The 16,413-nt window shown below is 37.1% G+C and overlaps 3 protein-coding genes across 3 annotated transcripts; 1 reads left to right on the top strand and 2 right to left on the bottom strand.

Moving 5' to 3' along the window:
* On the bottom strand, positions 1–2,901 carry LOC112500344 (30S ribosomal protein S10, chloroplastic). Its single transcript, XM_025103819.1, has 3 exons — positions 2,583–2,901; positions 2,426–2,476; positions 1–500 (listed from the first exon to the last, which is right to left on the bottom strand). Exons 1-3 carry the CDS (start codon positions 2,775–2,777, stop codon positions 189–191), a joined length of 558 nt encoding a protein of 185 aa, XP_024959587.1. The 5' UTR covers positions 2,778–2,901; the 3' UTR covers positions 1–188.
* Positions 2,902–3,501: 600 nt separating this feature from the next.
* LOC112500076 lies at positions 3,502–8,240 on the bottom strand. The gene is made up of 5 exons (XM_025103346.1): positions 7,134–8,240; positions 5,827–5,996; positions 4,474–5,163; positions 3,972–4,188; positions 3,502–3,877 (listed from the first exon to the last, which is right to left on the bottom strand). The coding sequence occupies exons 1-5, from the start codon at positions 7,414–7,416 to the stop codon at positions 3,696–3,698; spliced, it is 1,542 nt and encodes a 513-aa protein (XP_024959114.1). The 5' UTR covers positions 7,417–8,240; the 3' UTR covers positions 3,502–3,695.
* Positions 8,241–11,937: 3,697 nt separating this feature from the next.
* On the top strand, positions 11,938–13,660 carry LOC112500689 (two-pore potassium channel 1-like). Its single transcript, XM_025104240.1, has 3 exons — positions 11,938–12,035; positions 12,162–13,075; positions 13,341–13,660. Exons 2-3 carry the CDS (start codon positions 12,180–12,182, stop codon positions 13,534–13,536), a joined length of 1,092 nt encoding a protein of 363 aa, XP_024960008.1. The 5' UTR covers positions 11,938–12,035; positions 12,162–12,179; the 3' UTR covers positions 13,537–13,660.
* Positions 13,661–16,413: the final 2,753 nt, after the last annotated feature.

The following is a 16,413-nucleotide window of genomic DNA, read 5'->3' as shown; positions in this document are numbered from 1 at the left end:
TACAGAAACAAAAGATGTGACTTGTGATCATTTAAACATCATCCATTTTTACAATTTGAAGTACAGAAACATCATACGTAATGAAGGTTACACCAACAAAATATTTTACCAAAAACCATCCCTTTAATCGACAAAATAACAGATTTACGATACATTTTAAGAGCAAAAAAGGGACTCGAGAGACATTCTTAAAGCTTAACTTCAACATCGACACCAGCAGGAAGATCGAGCTGCATTAAAGAATCGATGGTTTGTGCAGTCGGGTGTAGAATGTCGATAAGCCTTTGATGGGTTCTGATCTCAAAGTGAAATCTTGCATCTTTGTGAACATGAGGAGATTTAAGCACACAATATATTCTTTTCTTGGTTGGCAAAGGAACCGGACCCATGGTCTTTGCGTTTGTGGTCCTAGCCGCATCCATGATCTGCTTGCACGAATCCTCGATTAAAGGCACCCAGTATGACCTCAGTTTAATCCTTATTTTCTGTTTTGGTGCCATCTGAAAAACAAGAAAGTCTTTAAGCTTTTACGAAATCCACCATCAATAGATCGGTTTCCGGTAAGAATAGTAGTTATCCGGAGAAGGTTAAGAAGGGATCTCCACCCTTTGATCAATCTTAATTTGAAGATCAATTGAAAATACTCTTTAAGCTAATACATGGGTTATTTTGGGATTTAATGTGAACCATTAAAACACTAATTAAAAATGATGATCGAGTCCAAATCCCTTCATACACTTCTCACCTTAACTCCTATTCTCACACGATCCTTCGTCATTAATTTGTTAATATCTATATGTAGGCAAGAGATTTGTAGTTTGGCTTTGTTAGCTCTATGTGTGTTTTGTCATTCTTACCTTTTCGTATGTTCTCAGTGCACCTACTCGTTAATTTTTCTTACTTATTTTTTCGTGCTTCTTTCACCAAATTGCACAAGCAGGAGTCTTCAAACAACCACTCTACCCTGTTGGGGACTATTGGGGGGCAGAGGTCAGGTCTGCATACATGTCAACCCTGTTGGGGGGCAGAGGTCTGGTCTACGTACATCTCAACCTCCGTTGGGGGTACGCACATATCCCACCTCCCATACCCTACTTTTGAATGGAATATACTGGGTTTGTTTGGTTTCCTTTTCTTTTTGAATTTATACACGCCAAATACTCACGCACACCCCTAACTTTGGTGAGGTTTGAACCCTTGACCTCCTCAGCTCTATCAGCAATCTGGGTAACGTTACTCCGCTAGGCCAATGACCCTTGGTATTGGTTTGGTTTATTTACTTTCTAGCCTTTTCTTCTTATCATAGGGTTACTATCGAACAACTAAACAATTTGTTTGATATTTCATTTCTACAATTACTAACATTAACATCCCAAAGTCTAACTTCATGCTCGAAAGCACGCTATTGACTCATATGTGTTCTAACAAACGTAAAATAGTGATATTGCTTAACACAATACGTGCATTTATACGAGACTTGGCCTTTTATCCAAAGAAATAATACATCATAATAACAACTAACAATTTCATGTATTACTAAGCAGAATTCAAGATTTATTGTGACAATGGCATGCGAAGTTTGAGATAATGCAATAGTTCTTTCTTGCATAGTTGCATTAACCACGAATTCGACACATGATGTAAGATCCCACATCGGTGGGGAGGGGAACGAAGGTTGCCTTATAAGGGATTGGATACCTCCTCTATTAGGCGCATTTTTAGTCCAGGTGTGAACAAAATGAACAATATCTGGTACGGCTAGCCTAGGTTGTTACAAATGGTATCAAAGCCCGAAATTGGACTAGTGTACCAGCGAGGACGCTAGGCCCCAAGGGGGGTGGATTGTAAGATCTCACATCGGTTGGGGAGGGCGACGAAAGTTGCCTTATAAGGGACTGGATACCTCCTCTCTTAGACGCATTTTAAAACCGTGAGCCTAAGTGTGGACAAAGCAAAGAATGCCCGGTACAGTTGGCTTGGGATGTTACAAATGGTATCAAGATCCCACAACAGTTAGGGAGGGAAACGAAGGTTGCCTTATAAGACACTTGAGTCCAAGTGTGGACAAAAGGGACAATATCTAGGATGGTACAAAGGGTTTCAGAGCCCGCAACCGGACTGGTGTGTCAGCGAGTACACTAGGCTCCCAAGGGGTAGATTGTAAGATCTCACATCGGTTGGGGACAGAAACGACTGATAAGGGACCGGATACCTTCTCTATTAGAAGCTCTTTAAAACCGTGAATCCACGTATGGACAAAGCTGACAATATCCGGTATGGTTGGTCTAAGATGTTAACATATATTGATAGATTAAACAATCTCAATTGTGTTATTGTGAAAACGCCAACTACATTCGTCTACAGATACCTAATTCCATAAGTTTTCTATGAAAACAAGTGAAGAACCATAATCAACGAGAATTACCTTATCCGAATCAGAACCCACAATCACCGTTGACGATTCAGAATCCCCAATCTAGCAAAATCCGATTAGATATCCAAAAAAAGGAACTCTCATCAGTTTAAACAAACGAACCAACATTCACCAAATACAAATATACAACAATCGAATTCAATCATACCTCAAGGGGTTGTTCCAAAGTTTCAGGAGCTGAGAAAACTCTAGTTGTAGATAAACGAGGTGATTGGAATTGAACCCTGGAGGTCGATGAGGCGTTTGAAAGAAATGGCAAACCAGAAAGCTTAGGTGTAGAAGAAATTGAGGACGAATTGCATAAAGGAAACAGTGTTGCTGCTAGAGACGATGAAAATGCCATTATTTAGGTGGGTTTTAGAACAATTTTACAGTTTGTTCTAGGGTTTTGGCTCTGAGAAGCTTTCTGTATGGTCTTCCCGACCGAGGTTATCCACACAAGTTTTGGGGAGGAAGGAGATAACGGAGGGTAAAGAAAATATCAAACCGGGTTTGGTTTCAATTAAATGTGCGGGCCGGATGATGCTTCATATCTAAGCCGGATTCATAGCCCATTTTAATACGTTTAGATGACCCATGACCCAATCCCAATAAACTAAAAGAAAGATTTCATCCTAAATGTTTGTCTGGTGTTTATAGGTAACGGGGATCCAGAAACTTAATTAACTTATGGGTTGTTTGACATTTGCCTAATAATTTAATACATAATAATAAACGGTCAGAATGATTAAAAAGCTTTCATGATATAATACAAAGTAAAATATAATTGTTTGATACTTGTTTGCAATGAAATTAAGACCGTTTAATGGTTAAGAAGACTCATGATACAAAATCATTAAGAAAGTTTTAGAACCATTAAGGAACAAGATTATTTGAATGTGATATACTTAAAGTTAAGAATAATGAATAAATTGTACCAAATGATTTAAGATAAAAAAATTATGATCAGACTAGATAAAACAACATATTTAAGGTTGGACGAATATTTTGATATGCCAAATTATCAACCCGACTAACTCGTACGGGTTAGATTGGGTTACACTTTGGTTTGGGTTGAGATTTTTCAAAAACCGCAAACATTAGATTAAATTGTACAAATGCCTTTAACCCGATCAACTCAACCCACAAGCATCCCTAAGCAGATCAATGCCAATGGCATTGGATTCCATGGTCCCTAAACATCACTAAAGAATTACAATAACCCTCCTATATCTAACCTCCTTCCTGTACACCATCACCATTCATCTTCTTCCTACAATATTTACACTACTTCCATTCTTACATCATCCGCGTAAATCTCGTTACGCCGGCCCTCCTTCAAAGCTACATCAGATATTAGCAACCGAGCATTCGGGTTTCCTTTAACGTTCACCCAACGATCCCCCACCCAATCTCTCGAAAATCTAACGTCCCTCACGTGCACTTTCAAGAACAATGTTTCACCTGTTGCCAGTTAACACACGATGATCGATCAGACTCAAATTGGCTCAAGAACCATAAGATAATGATAAACGGACAATTGTATCGAGAAGCATACCAGGAATATAAACTTGAATATCTGCGTTTTCTGATGCATTTATTTCCGTCACAACTCCTTCCCACCAGCCGTCGCTCCACCATGCATCCACCGCAGAACCAACCTCGAAACCAACGTCGGTTTCGTCTTGCGTAACCGCAGGCCTCATTGTTGGTCGACCAGAGTGTCGTAATCCAAGCTCATCAGGTATAGCTAATCTGAAAGCAGAAACCCATTCCTGCATATGAAAGAATTAGTAAGATGTATGCAGACTTTTGATCTACCACAAGAATGAAGATGGACAAAAGGCCCGAGACCAAAGCCAGGCCCGAAAAACCCAGACTAGCAAGCCCAAAGCCCATCCAGGCCTAAAAGCCCAATCTGGCCCTCAAAACACAGGCTTTTTGTTTACTTAAAACGGGTTTGGAAGGCCCGAAAAAGCCAGTGCCTTGTGCATCTCTACAAGATAAATATTTTATCTATTCTGCATTTATTCAAAGAGAATTTTGAAAATCGAGTATACCTCAAGATTGCTACTTCCGTCTTCATCAATCAAATCATCATATCGGACTTTAATTCGTCTCCGAGCCACTCGCAAAACCGTACATCTGAACCAACATCCACGTATACCGCTATCTTGACACAGTAACTCTACCTTTTCGTTAGCCTTAAAACACGGAATATCCCACTGCCGATTTTTAGCATATTTAGGGATGAGCTTCTTCCTCAAAATCTCATACGATATCACTCGAGAATACCTTTTCAATCCCAATTCAGCATTATCACCCAAGCAATCTTCATCATCTTCGATATACCCACGATCCAAAAAAGAAAAGATCGGTTGATCAAAGTAGCCTCGCAATTTACTCAATTTGAAAGGCTTCACACGGTTGTTTTTGAACTGTCTAAAGCAAAGAAAGACTCTGGTTAACAGATCTTCAGGAAGGTTAGATACGCATTTCTCATAATGTTCACGGGTTAAGACGATGGCAGGACCATCCACACATTCGACACTGATAACTTGTGTGTAAGGAGTAACGAAAACTTCTTTATGGTGCGTGTTACGGAGGATGATGACACCTTTGACTTCTAGATTGTGATGAAACCATCTCACTTTGACTTTCTTTTGGCCCTTCCTATCTTCGTACATATCTTCAAGAAATGCAAGATGACGTTTTCCCTCTTCAGCCATGACAAAAACGAACGATTGTACCTGCACATCGAGTGCAACAACAAATCTCAAGACTCAATATATTATTCGGATTAGAAGGGGGACCTTTTGAACCATCATATTTGACTTTTCATCAAATTAATCGTTGTTCTTGTAAAAATGCCATAGAAACACCATACCTTCCAAGAATCAACAATACAGATAAAAGGAAAGTTCAATTAGAAACCATAAATATTTTGAGAACTATGAACCAACTATCCATGAATTATTCATAATGAATATACCTAATATTCATGAATTATCCATAATGAATATACCTAAATAACCCTATAGCTTTCAAGAATGAAAAATACAGGATAGAAGGTAAGCTATTTAGAAACCATAAATATTTTGAGAAATATGAACCAGCTATCCATAAATTATTCATGATGAATATACCTAATATTCATGAATTATTCGCAATGAATATGCCTAAACATGCATGACCATAATGCACTTTTCTTTGTTCAAGATATCCTCATGAATAGTTAGGTTCTCAATATATTTACGATTCTCAAATGAACCTGCCCTTTATTGTCCACAATCACTCATTATCTCAAAACATAATGTCTCGTTTTCATTTCCACGAGAAAGATGATTTATTTGCCACGAAAATCCAAGTATGATGGTTCAGAGTTATCGGCTGAATTAGAAACAGATGCTTACCGCTATTGTAATCCCGTTCCTGCAAAATGCTGGGAAGTGCTTGAGTTGCTTACCACAAGTCCATGTTGCACCTGACCAGACAATATCCGGAGTGCGTAATTTCAAATTTCTTGCAGGACGATTCTGATACACAGTGTTGAATCCTGAAACATGATCTCCTTTAGGCGAATCTGGAATAAGAAATGATAAAGAAAGTTGCCGCTTCAGTAAGGAATGCGTTTGACTACTTGTGAAATACCTTAAATAACCTTCAATTCAGACTGCAAGAATCCCCACGATACAATAAATCAATTTCGAATGATGATAATGAACAAATACATGACTTTAACTTTGACACTTTGCCAAAGAAAGAAATGCTGCAACTTCAATGAGGTATGGAGCCTGATTTGGACTTAATAACAACTATGGCTTTGTGGATGATGGTTTTATTCTCTTGTCCACACGGGAGTGTTAAAAAAGACTTCTCTCTCGGTAAAAGTTGCAAACTTTGTTTCCAGCATCAATAACTACAACCACATACCCAAACGGATTGGATGGCTTGCTCATGAATCATGTAAGGCTATGTTTGGCAAACTAGCTGTTAAGCCGGTTGTTGGCTAATAAGTCAGCAAATAAGCCGGTTGTTGGCTAATAAGTTAGTTGCTTGCTAATAAGCTACTTGTTGGCTAATAAGTCAGGCAAATAACAAGCTAGCTGTTTGCCAATAAGCCGGTTGTTGACTAATAAGCTACTTGTTGGCTAATAAGTTGGCAAATAAGCCAGTTGCTTGCTAATAAGCTGGCAAATAAGCCAGTTGCTTGCTAATAAGCTAGTTGTTGGCCAATAAGCCCGTTGTTGCCCAGTAAGCTAGCTAATAAAATAGTTCATATTTGACAAAAACTAGTTAATAAGCTAGATTGACACTATAAATGACTTAAAAAAGACATGGTGAAAAAATAATTAGAAAAGCACAATTAGAAAAAGTCCTGGAGTTCATTGAAAATTTGAAAGGCTACTGGAATTAGCGTTTCAAAAAGCTAGACGGCTGACCAATTGTGACTTTTTCAATAAGCTTAAAAAATAAGCTAGCTTATGGTTGCCAAAAATGGCCTAATTAAGCATCCAATTGTGCAAGTTGCCTTTCTCATTCAATTGTTTGAATATAACATCTTCAATAATCATCGGAAACATCAAGAAATAAACATTCATAGATAACAAACAAATACCAACTTGCAATTTTCATCTAATAACAATGGCAGAATCTTCATAAACTTTTCACATGATTCTAAACAGTTTTTGAGCTTAAAACGCAGGGTTTTCATATTCACCTTGCCGGTACTGCTTCGATAGCATAGAAGTCAGCCAATTAACAACCTCCCTCCTCGATCTCCATCTATACGCAGCATTTACTGAACGATTCAGCTCGTTAACCCTCAAGAACTCCTCAGCAACCACATAAAACATATGCCTAACACTTCTCTCAGTTCCCACAACAGCTAGCACCGATTCACCAGATTTTTCTTTCAAGAAATAGTGAACCACCCTCTTGCCCCTTTCCTTTGAAACAAATTCCTCTTTCCATTCCACAAAACTTTGACCACTTTCAGCCATGGCTGAACCAAAACTAGCCTATACTCACTTCACTAACAAGTTCTTTAACAAAACCCTAATCTTACAATCAGCAAATAATGTAAACTAACCCTACCCATTTTGAATCTTTAAGACAAAATCTAGAAAAGAGAAGCAGCAACTAAAGATGTATACAGATGTTCCGTTAAAGGGATCAAAAACTTTGACCACTTTCAGCCATGGCTGAACCAAAACCAACCTATACCCACTTCACTAGTAAGTTCTTTAACAAAACCCTAATTTCACAACCAGCAAACAATGTACACTAACCCTACCCATTATATAATCTTTAAGACAAAATCTTGAAAAGAGAAGCATCAACTAGAGATTTATACAGATGTTAGGTTAAAAGGGTTCAAATTTCAAAAGTCAAAAATCCACTTTATTCAGCTGCCAAGAAGGCACAAAGGTCTTGCTGAAGTTGAAATCCACACAAAACATTGATTCAGACCAACCAAGATGACAAGAAGTGGGCATCTCGTGGAACCTTGAGAAAAATATCAGATACTGACTACTGTTTCTTGAAGATCTGAAATATACTACTTTACAAAAAGATCAAGTCTTTGCCAACTCTTTTGGAAGAAATACACATATGGCATAAGGGTGTCTAACAAGACTAATAATGGGCGACTGTTTTAAGAGTAACAAAGAATGGTTTAGGGTTGATGGTGGTGGTGGTGGTGGTGATGGTGGGTTCAAGAAATAGTCAAGAAAGTTGAAGTCTTTGCCGGTAAGAATAATATACACACAAACACACACACATATATACATACATATATATATGTATATAGAGAGAGGGGAGAGGACTGCTTGGGCTTGCAGGTGGAGGAGGTCCGGTGGCTGATAATGATGGTGAGAGAGGAGCAAGTTGCCGGTAGGGAAAGGTAGAAAAATCTATCAAGATTATAACAGAGGGTTTATCCATGGATTGGGGTGGTATCAAACTCACCCAATGGATTGGGATGGCCCAAATGGTAGTAACTTCATTGAATCAACAAATTGGAAATGGAAATGGGCAAGGTTTAAGTTACGTTTGGTACGCAGATTGGACTGGATAGTTGTTCAGCTTTTGGTAAGACGTGATAGGATTGGACAGAACCGGTTAAAATGACCAATTTACCTCCAGTGAGTTGTTGGATAATTGGTTGGTTTTCTATTAAGTTCTGAATTGTTAAAGTTGTATGAGTGGATTAATTTGCTGTAGAGTTTGAGAAATATTTTGTTTGAGATGGTTTTTGTATAGATGGAAAAAAATGTGTTAAGTTACGATACGATTCAAGAGACATACAAGCAAAATTGACTATTTATATAAAATATCTCATAAAAACTTACTGAATAAGTCACTTTTTGTATCATTAAGTCACTATTAAACAATCATATATAATTTATCAAATAAACTGCAAACAAACATATTCTTAATTTCAAATTCTACTCCTAGAAATTAACCATTTGACTTTGTTTATTCGGCCAATAATTAAGTAGGCTCGCAACTTCGCAAGATTGCTTTAAATTATCCATCATCGGGAATTAAATTAAATTCGGTGTACCTTGTTATTTCGGGTTAGCTTCATGATTTGTGACTTGATTAGTGTAGTGGTTGGAATGTCATTATCGGTTTATCAATAATTTGGTGTAACTAAAATTTATATGATATTGAGATGGTTTTTGATTAGATTACGATGCGATTTAAGAGACACATAAATATGCTGTATAAGATAACTTGAACCTGGAATTGAAGAATAACGGGATTCAAGAGGGTCTTGTTGTCCTTGCGGGGTCCAGGAGTAGTGCTCAGTGTCCTTTGCTTCAAAACTTATCTTCAATACCTTCAGCTTCGATTTTGTTGCAACTCTTCTGGCAATCAAAACTTTATCAGTCTATGCGGCTTCCAATGTTTGCCTTCAACAAGTGTGTGGGGTCACTGTCGTTGATCAGTGAGTGCTCTCACTAAAACGTAACAGTGTGCTCCTATTGGTCATTGAATGCCTTCACTAAAGCTTACCAGCGACTGGTCTCGTTGATGTTGAATCTTCACAAAAACTGCAAAATCAAGTCTCGTTCTCCTTTTATTCCACCATAAAAGAAGAATAAATGAACAATGAGATTCTATAACACTCGGTGTATAGCCCCTCGTGGGGCGTTCTTCCTCCATGGAATACAACTGCTACGGCTACCAAGCACTGAAAAGAAACCATACGAAACCATTAAAAAAATCGAGAGGTGAAACAAAATATTAAAGATTTGAGTTTTCGACTTCAAAATTTCATTCCACCGAATGGACCACAATTATTTTATTTTTATGAATACATAATCGTTTTCCACGTTACTATTTAGGTTCCAATGAATGTTTCTTTACTATCAAACAAATTCATCACTATTATTATCATCAACTTGATATCTAAAGGACCCATGCTGATACGTTGTGGTCCTGTAGACCCCTTAACGTAACATCTAGTTAAAAGTTAGTATACATTTCTTATTTCAAGACTGGTATTATTGAATAGTAACAGGCTTTTATAATTAAAAAATTGCATGAAAAAGTAACGTAATTTAACCTGATTCCTATTTTAGGTAACGTACTTTCAAATTTTATATTTTGAAACCTAAGATGTAAAGTTTTAAATATTTAAGTACCCGGATAACCGGTTGATGTGGCGAGTGAGGGGATGAAATTGGGTTGAATAGCAAATAATACTTAGTTGGATACCACATCACTCGTCACATCAGCATGGTAACCAGTTAATGCTTCAACCGATTATCCGGTTACTTAAATGTTTAAAATTTTACATCTTAAGTACCAAATTAAAGTTTTGAAAATACTTTATTCAAAATAAATATCAAGTTAAGATACGTTACTTTTTTATGCAATTTGCCTTTAAAAAATTATGTTTTCAGTCTCAAAATATTATATACAATTTCTTGGTTCAAAGGATTACAATTTTAAGTGGCATAAGTTAATTAGTCGAGATGTAGAACTGATCAACCACATAAATGTTGGATCATTTTTGTATTTTCTCAATGTGATGCACAAAGATGAGATGCATCGAGATGCACCGGATCAATCCATATATCAAGCACGATTCATGGGTGAGTTTAAGATTAAAGGTGATCAAAAGTCCATATTTGTTCTTATGTTTATCACCTTAACTTTCATTCTCACACGGTCCTTCGCCTAGACCAATAAGACCATTGGGTTGGGATCCGGTGAGAAAGAGAGTTAAGTGAGAAACGTAAAAAGTGATCTCCACCCTTAAATGTATATTAAGATGAGATATACCAAATCAATCCCCGTACAAAAGGGAATTGATCCGGTGCATCTCACCTCATTAATGTTGACATTCAATTATGATAGATCCAAAAGTGGAGATATCTTCTTATGTTTCTCACTAGAACCCAACTCTCTCTCTCTCCCCCCATACACACACACACACACACATATATATATATATATATTAAAAGTTTAATATATTAAGATGTTTATTATTATAACAATATTATAGATGGCTTCTGGTGTTTTCTTAACGTATGTTTAGAATTGATTTTTTTAGCATAAGCTATCATTTTAAATGCTTTTTAATAGTTGAAACGTTGATCTCGTGTCCCAACCACAGAAGTCTCTAGATCTGCCACTAAACCCCATTTCAGCTTTATTCAACTTTGCTACTTTGATTAAAGAGGAATTTTTCTTTAGAGGAAGGTCAGTGGAGTGGTTAAGCACCACTTATGTTCTAATCATTTCTTTACTAAAGCAATCAGCCACCCTTCACTTCCATCTTTTTACATTCTTTCATTTTCATTCTGAAAGAGACTGATTTTAGGTTTCAAATAACATCATCAATGTGAAACACATCATTAAGTATATATTCAAACTGTCAAATTTCATAATAAATATCCATCTTTATCCACATCTAACCATACAACTAATAGTAACGTCAAAACGACAATAAATAACACCAATTTACGGTTTCATTCCAACCACACACTTAAAAAGCAAAATACCATTCTAAAATATCACTCGAATGCAAATACCACACACAAGTTTTTACCATCTTATGAGTAGCGTCTAACCGACACGGCATTTTTGTTATTTTACCGTCTGGTTCAAGATGACGAAAAAGGTTCATAATCACATTATTGTCATCCGGATCCCAAGATCTATGATTTTAAAGCTGTTGTCAGGACCATATATTAACTTTGCATTTCATATATAAGTTTAATGTTATACACACACATACACATACACATACACATACATACATATATATATATATATATATATATATATACATCTCAATAATCTGTATACAAAATCCGTAACTTGATGGTCTTCCATACACCCCTGATAAAAGAATTGTGGTTGAGGCTTGAAGCTTGAGATTGATCAAACAAAAAGCCAAGCATAAAGGAAGACCATGCTCCCTTTCTACATCTTCAAAGAATCCAATCATCTTCAGTTCACATGTAAGTTAAATGATGAAGCTGCTATATGATCTTGAAATCTGAACTGCAGTTTCTTGCAAAACTTTCTTGATCTAAGTTCCCACCACCACCGTGTTTTCACCCCTCCATGTTCAAAGAATCCAATCATCTTCAGTTCATATGTAAGTTGAAAAATGAACCTGCTTTAAAATCTTGAAATCTGAACTGTAGTTTCTTGTAAAACAAAACTTTCTGATTGAAGCTCTGATGGCGAACACGATAATTTGTCATTTCAAATTGTCTTTCAGAGCTCCAAGTTTCTTGCAATGACATCTGAAGCCAAAAAACAAGATTCACCGAAGCGGCCACGCCTGAAAGACCAAACAGCTTCGCTCAAGAGAAGATTCCGGCGAATTAAAAGTGCCCCACGTGCAAATTCTTCCATTTCCAATGGCAAGCATGCCGCCCCCGCTGAATCTCTGCCAAAACCCAAGTCTGTTTTTGATCACTTGTACCCGAATTATTGGAAAGTAGCTGTCATCTTCTTTGTATACTTGGCTGCAGGTACTCTTTGCTTTCATCTAGCCAGGCACCAGATTAAAGGAAAGAAAACAAATAGTGTACTCGATGGACTTTATTTCACCATTGTAACGATGACATCAGTCGGCTATGGAGATCTTTCTCCAGATAGCAACCTTACAATACTACTCGCCTGTCTTTTTGTCGTTTTGGGTACGTTGATTGTCGGGTTGGTTCTGAGTAAAGCAGCAGATCTTTTAGTGGAGAAACAAGAACGATTGCTGGTGAAGGCGTTAAGTTTGAACCAAACTCTCGGTGAAAGAGAGATTCTGAAAAAGATCCGAACGAAGAAAGTGAGAAATAAGTGTATAATCTTGGTGGCATTGCTTCTGGTTTTCATGGCTGCAGGGACAGGTTTTTTACTTTCTGTTGAGGATTTGGACTTCGTTCATGCCTTCTATTGTGTCATTGGAACGCTCACTGGCCTTGGTTACATAGATAAATGCTTCTCGACGACAGGTGGGCGTGTCTTTTCTTTGTTCTGGATCTTGTTGGGTACCATTTATGTAGCTCAGTTGCTCTTTAGTTTTGCTCTGCTACACACTGAAAGAAGGCAAAGGTCATTGGTCAAATGGGTTCTTAAAAGAAAAACAACCACTTCTGATCTTGAGGCAGCTGATTTTGATGGTGATGGCATCGTCATGTAAGTACAAATAACCAGGAGGGGGCAGGCTCGTTTGAGAACCATAAATATTTTGAAAACCGTGAGAACAACCTATTGATGATGGTCAATATATAATAGATATCCATGAATGAAAATGCATGATTTTCATCATGAATAGTTATTATATTCATCATGAATAGTTAGTTCTACATTTATCAAAATATAACTAGAAGTTGATAACTTGCATTCTTGAACATGATAAGACTCTAAAATGGTGTTTAATTATCTTTTGATATTGAAACAGAGCTGCTGAGTTCGTGATCTATAAGCTAAAAGAGATGGGGAAGATCAACGAAGAAGATATCACACCTATCATGGAACAGTTTGAAATACTCGATTTTGATAAAACAGGGACGTTGTCTACCTCTGACCTTCTCTTGTCCCAGTCGGAGTTGCTTGCCTTGGACACTAATACTATAGCTACCCGATTATCAATCTAAGGCCATGTAAATAACAAAGCCTTGGCTACTCATATCTTTTACATGTATTCTGAGCATGGGATTTGAAGTCATGATTAGAACCAAAAACTATGCTCTAGTTCAATTTTATACATGTTTATCGCCTATTCCAAATGTTTATAACCAAAGTTCCACAATCAAGCAATCTCTCTCACCTTGTTCTTGTGAGATATGTGTAACCCCATCAAATTACTCTCCAAAAGTTCCCTTGAGGAGAGAAAAGGGTTCTAACATATGTAGAGGAGAAAGGGACCATGTCTAACCGATATGGAACTCCAAAGCACCCCCTCTAATAGAGGCTAAACAAAGACGGTGCACCGGATTGTCAAGCCCCTTTTAGGGGAGTACCGTCACTCTGATACCATGTAAGATATGTGAATCCTTTGCAAATTACTCTCCAAAAGGGACAGTGAAGACATGAGGGGTTCCAACAATATAGAGGAGAAAGGGATTGTGTCTAACCAACGTGAGACTCCAAAAGCTATAAATGACTAGTTGAAGTTAGCTAACCAGAATACTAAACCTTGTGGCATTAGCTCAACTGGCAATACGGTTTGGGGGATCCTTCTTCTAGGTTAGTGGTATGAGTCCTGCAAGGACATCAAGGATTTTCCTGGTTGTTCTCTAGGGCCCGTGGGATTAGTCGAGATGTGCACAAGCTGGCCCGGACACATGTGGTTAACAAAAAAAGGTTAGCTAACCTAACCAAACCAAATCCAACTAAGTTGCAACCTTAATTTTAGTTTGGAACGAAGGGAGTAACCCTAAGATTAGAACCGAAACTATAATCAAAACCGATTTGTATACATAAGCTAGCACATATATATCATACAACAAGAATAAATTTGGTAAAGATCAGCTTTAGATCAGAAAAAAGTGTTAGGTGGCGTTTGTTTTTTAAGAGGTGTTGAAGTCTGAAGTCTTATTTCACTTCTGATTTATAAGAGGTGGTCCTGAAGTCTGAAATCTGGATCAGTAAGATTGTTTGTTTTTACGTATGAAGTCTGAAATTTAAATCAGTCAAACAAATGCAAAATATAAGATAATTTTTTTTTTACAATAGTATAAAAGATAAATAATTTTTGCTAACAAATCTCTTCCAGCCCCAAAAATATGAACCATTTGATAGAGGACGGATTAGGATAAAGAAGAATGTCAAAGGGGATTTAGAGCTTTTAAGCTCTTATTTTAGAAATAAAACAAACGCTATTAATACCAAATCTCTAAACAAATCAGACTTTAAAGGTATTAAGAGGTAATTTTGGAAAAACAAAAAGGCCCTTAGATTCCTTTTAATTACTTGCTTAACATCTATCCATAACTTAATAAGCTCTAACCCTAATTCCTGCAGCTGTTTTTATAGCAAGATTTCAATTAGCACGTATTGTTTCATCAAGTTTCAAAATGCTGTGTTCTAATCTAATGGGATAATCAATCGTTAATCTACAATCTAAGTCTATGAAGTTTTGAAGTTAATAATTAATAAGTGATTTCAATGTCAAATAAGAAAGCAAAAGGTTTCTCTGACGGATATCAAATAGTAGCTGCCTTACAACCAGTCAACCACACCACGATCCAGAATCGATAATACAGTTATCCAGATCACATAAACACCGATTGATTCAACGATGATCTTCATGAACAACCAAAATTAAGAAACAGCATTATATGACCGGTTACATGAACATATAAACACCGATTTGATGTTGGTGATTTTGTCACCAATGTTATTTAAGTGTAATAGATTGACTTAGCTGCTGATCGATGGAGGTTTTATTGAACTGTTTGGTGGTTGATAACTGCTTTGGCAATTATAACCGAACTACAGTTTTATTGATCAGAGATATGCTGTAATTTGGGTGCTGTTCATAATAGAACAAATACACATTCTCTGTTTCAATTTTTGAGTTTTATCCGATTGAAGATTTCGATAGCACCATCGAAATATTTCGATCTGAAAGTGTTTACACGACTCTCAGATTTACTGTGATCCTTAAGTATTCTAACAAAGATCGAAATATTTGTGATCATGACGATTGGAGAATCTGTGAAAAATATGACGAACAAGTTTGATAAGTTGGCAAAGTTCGAAGGACAGGATTTTCGTCGCTGGCAAAAGAAGATGCATTTTCTTCTTACCACCCTGAAGGTTGTGTACGTTCTGAGTACACCCAGTCCCGAATGGGATGAGAATGAAACACTGGAGACGACAAGGAAAAGGATGAAGTGGGAGAACGACGATTACATATGTCGGGGTCATATTCTAAACGGTATGTCTGATGCCCTATTTGATGTCCATCAAAACGCTAAATCTGCAAAGGCCTTGTGGGAGTCCCTAGAATCCAAATACATGGCAGAAGATGCTTCTGCAAAGAAGTTTCTTGTTAGTAATTTTATGAATTACAAGATGGTTGAAACCAGGCCTGTCATGGAACAATACCATGAGATGTTAAGGATTCTGGGACAGTATACCYAACACAATTTGCTGATGGATGAGGCCATCTCGGTTGCAGTAATTATTGATAAACTGCCCCCTTCYTGGAAAGAATTCAAACATAGTTTGAAACACAAAAAGGAAGATCTAAATTTGGTTCAACTCGGTAGTCATCTACGAATTGAGGAAGGATTAAGAAATCAGGAACTTGATATTAATCCTAAAGACAAGAATCAAATTGGATCATCYTCTGTCAACATGATTGAAGGAGATGGAGCCAAAAAGTACAACGAAAATAAGAACAAAAGAAAGTTCAAAAGTGGTGATGATAAATCTGCCAATAAGAAGGGTACTGTGACTTGTTGGAAGTGTAAAAAGCCTGGTCATATGAAGAAGGACTGTCGCTCTCGTGGTAAGGGCAATGG

Source organism: Cynara cardunculus (assembly GCF_001531365.2).
Source record: "Cynara cardunculus var. scolymus isolate 2C chromosome LG 17, CcrdV1, whole genome shotgun sequence".
NCBI classification, from domain to species: domain Eukaryota; kingdom Viridiplantae; phylum Streptophyta; class Magnoliopsida; order Asterales; family Asteraceae; genus Cynara; species Cynara cardunculus.
Note: the sequence above shows the minus strand (reverse complement) of the source record. Positions and strands in the feature narration are given on the sequence as shown.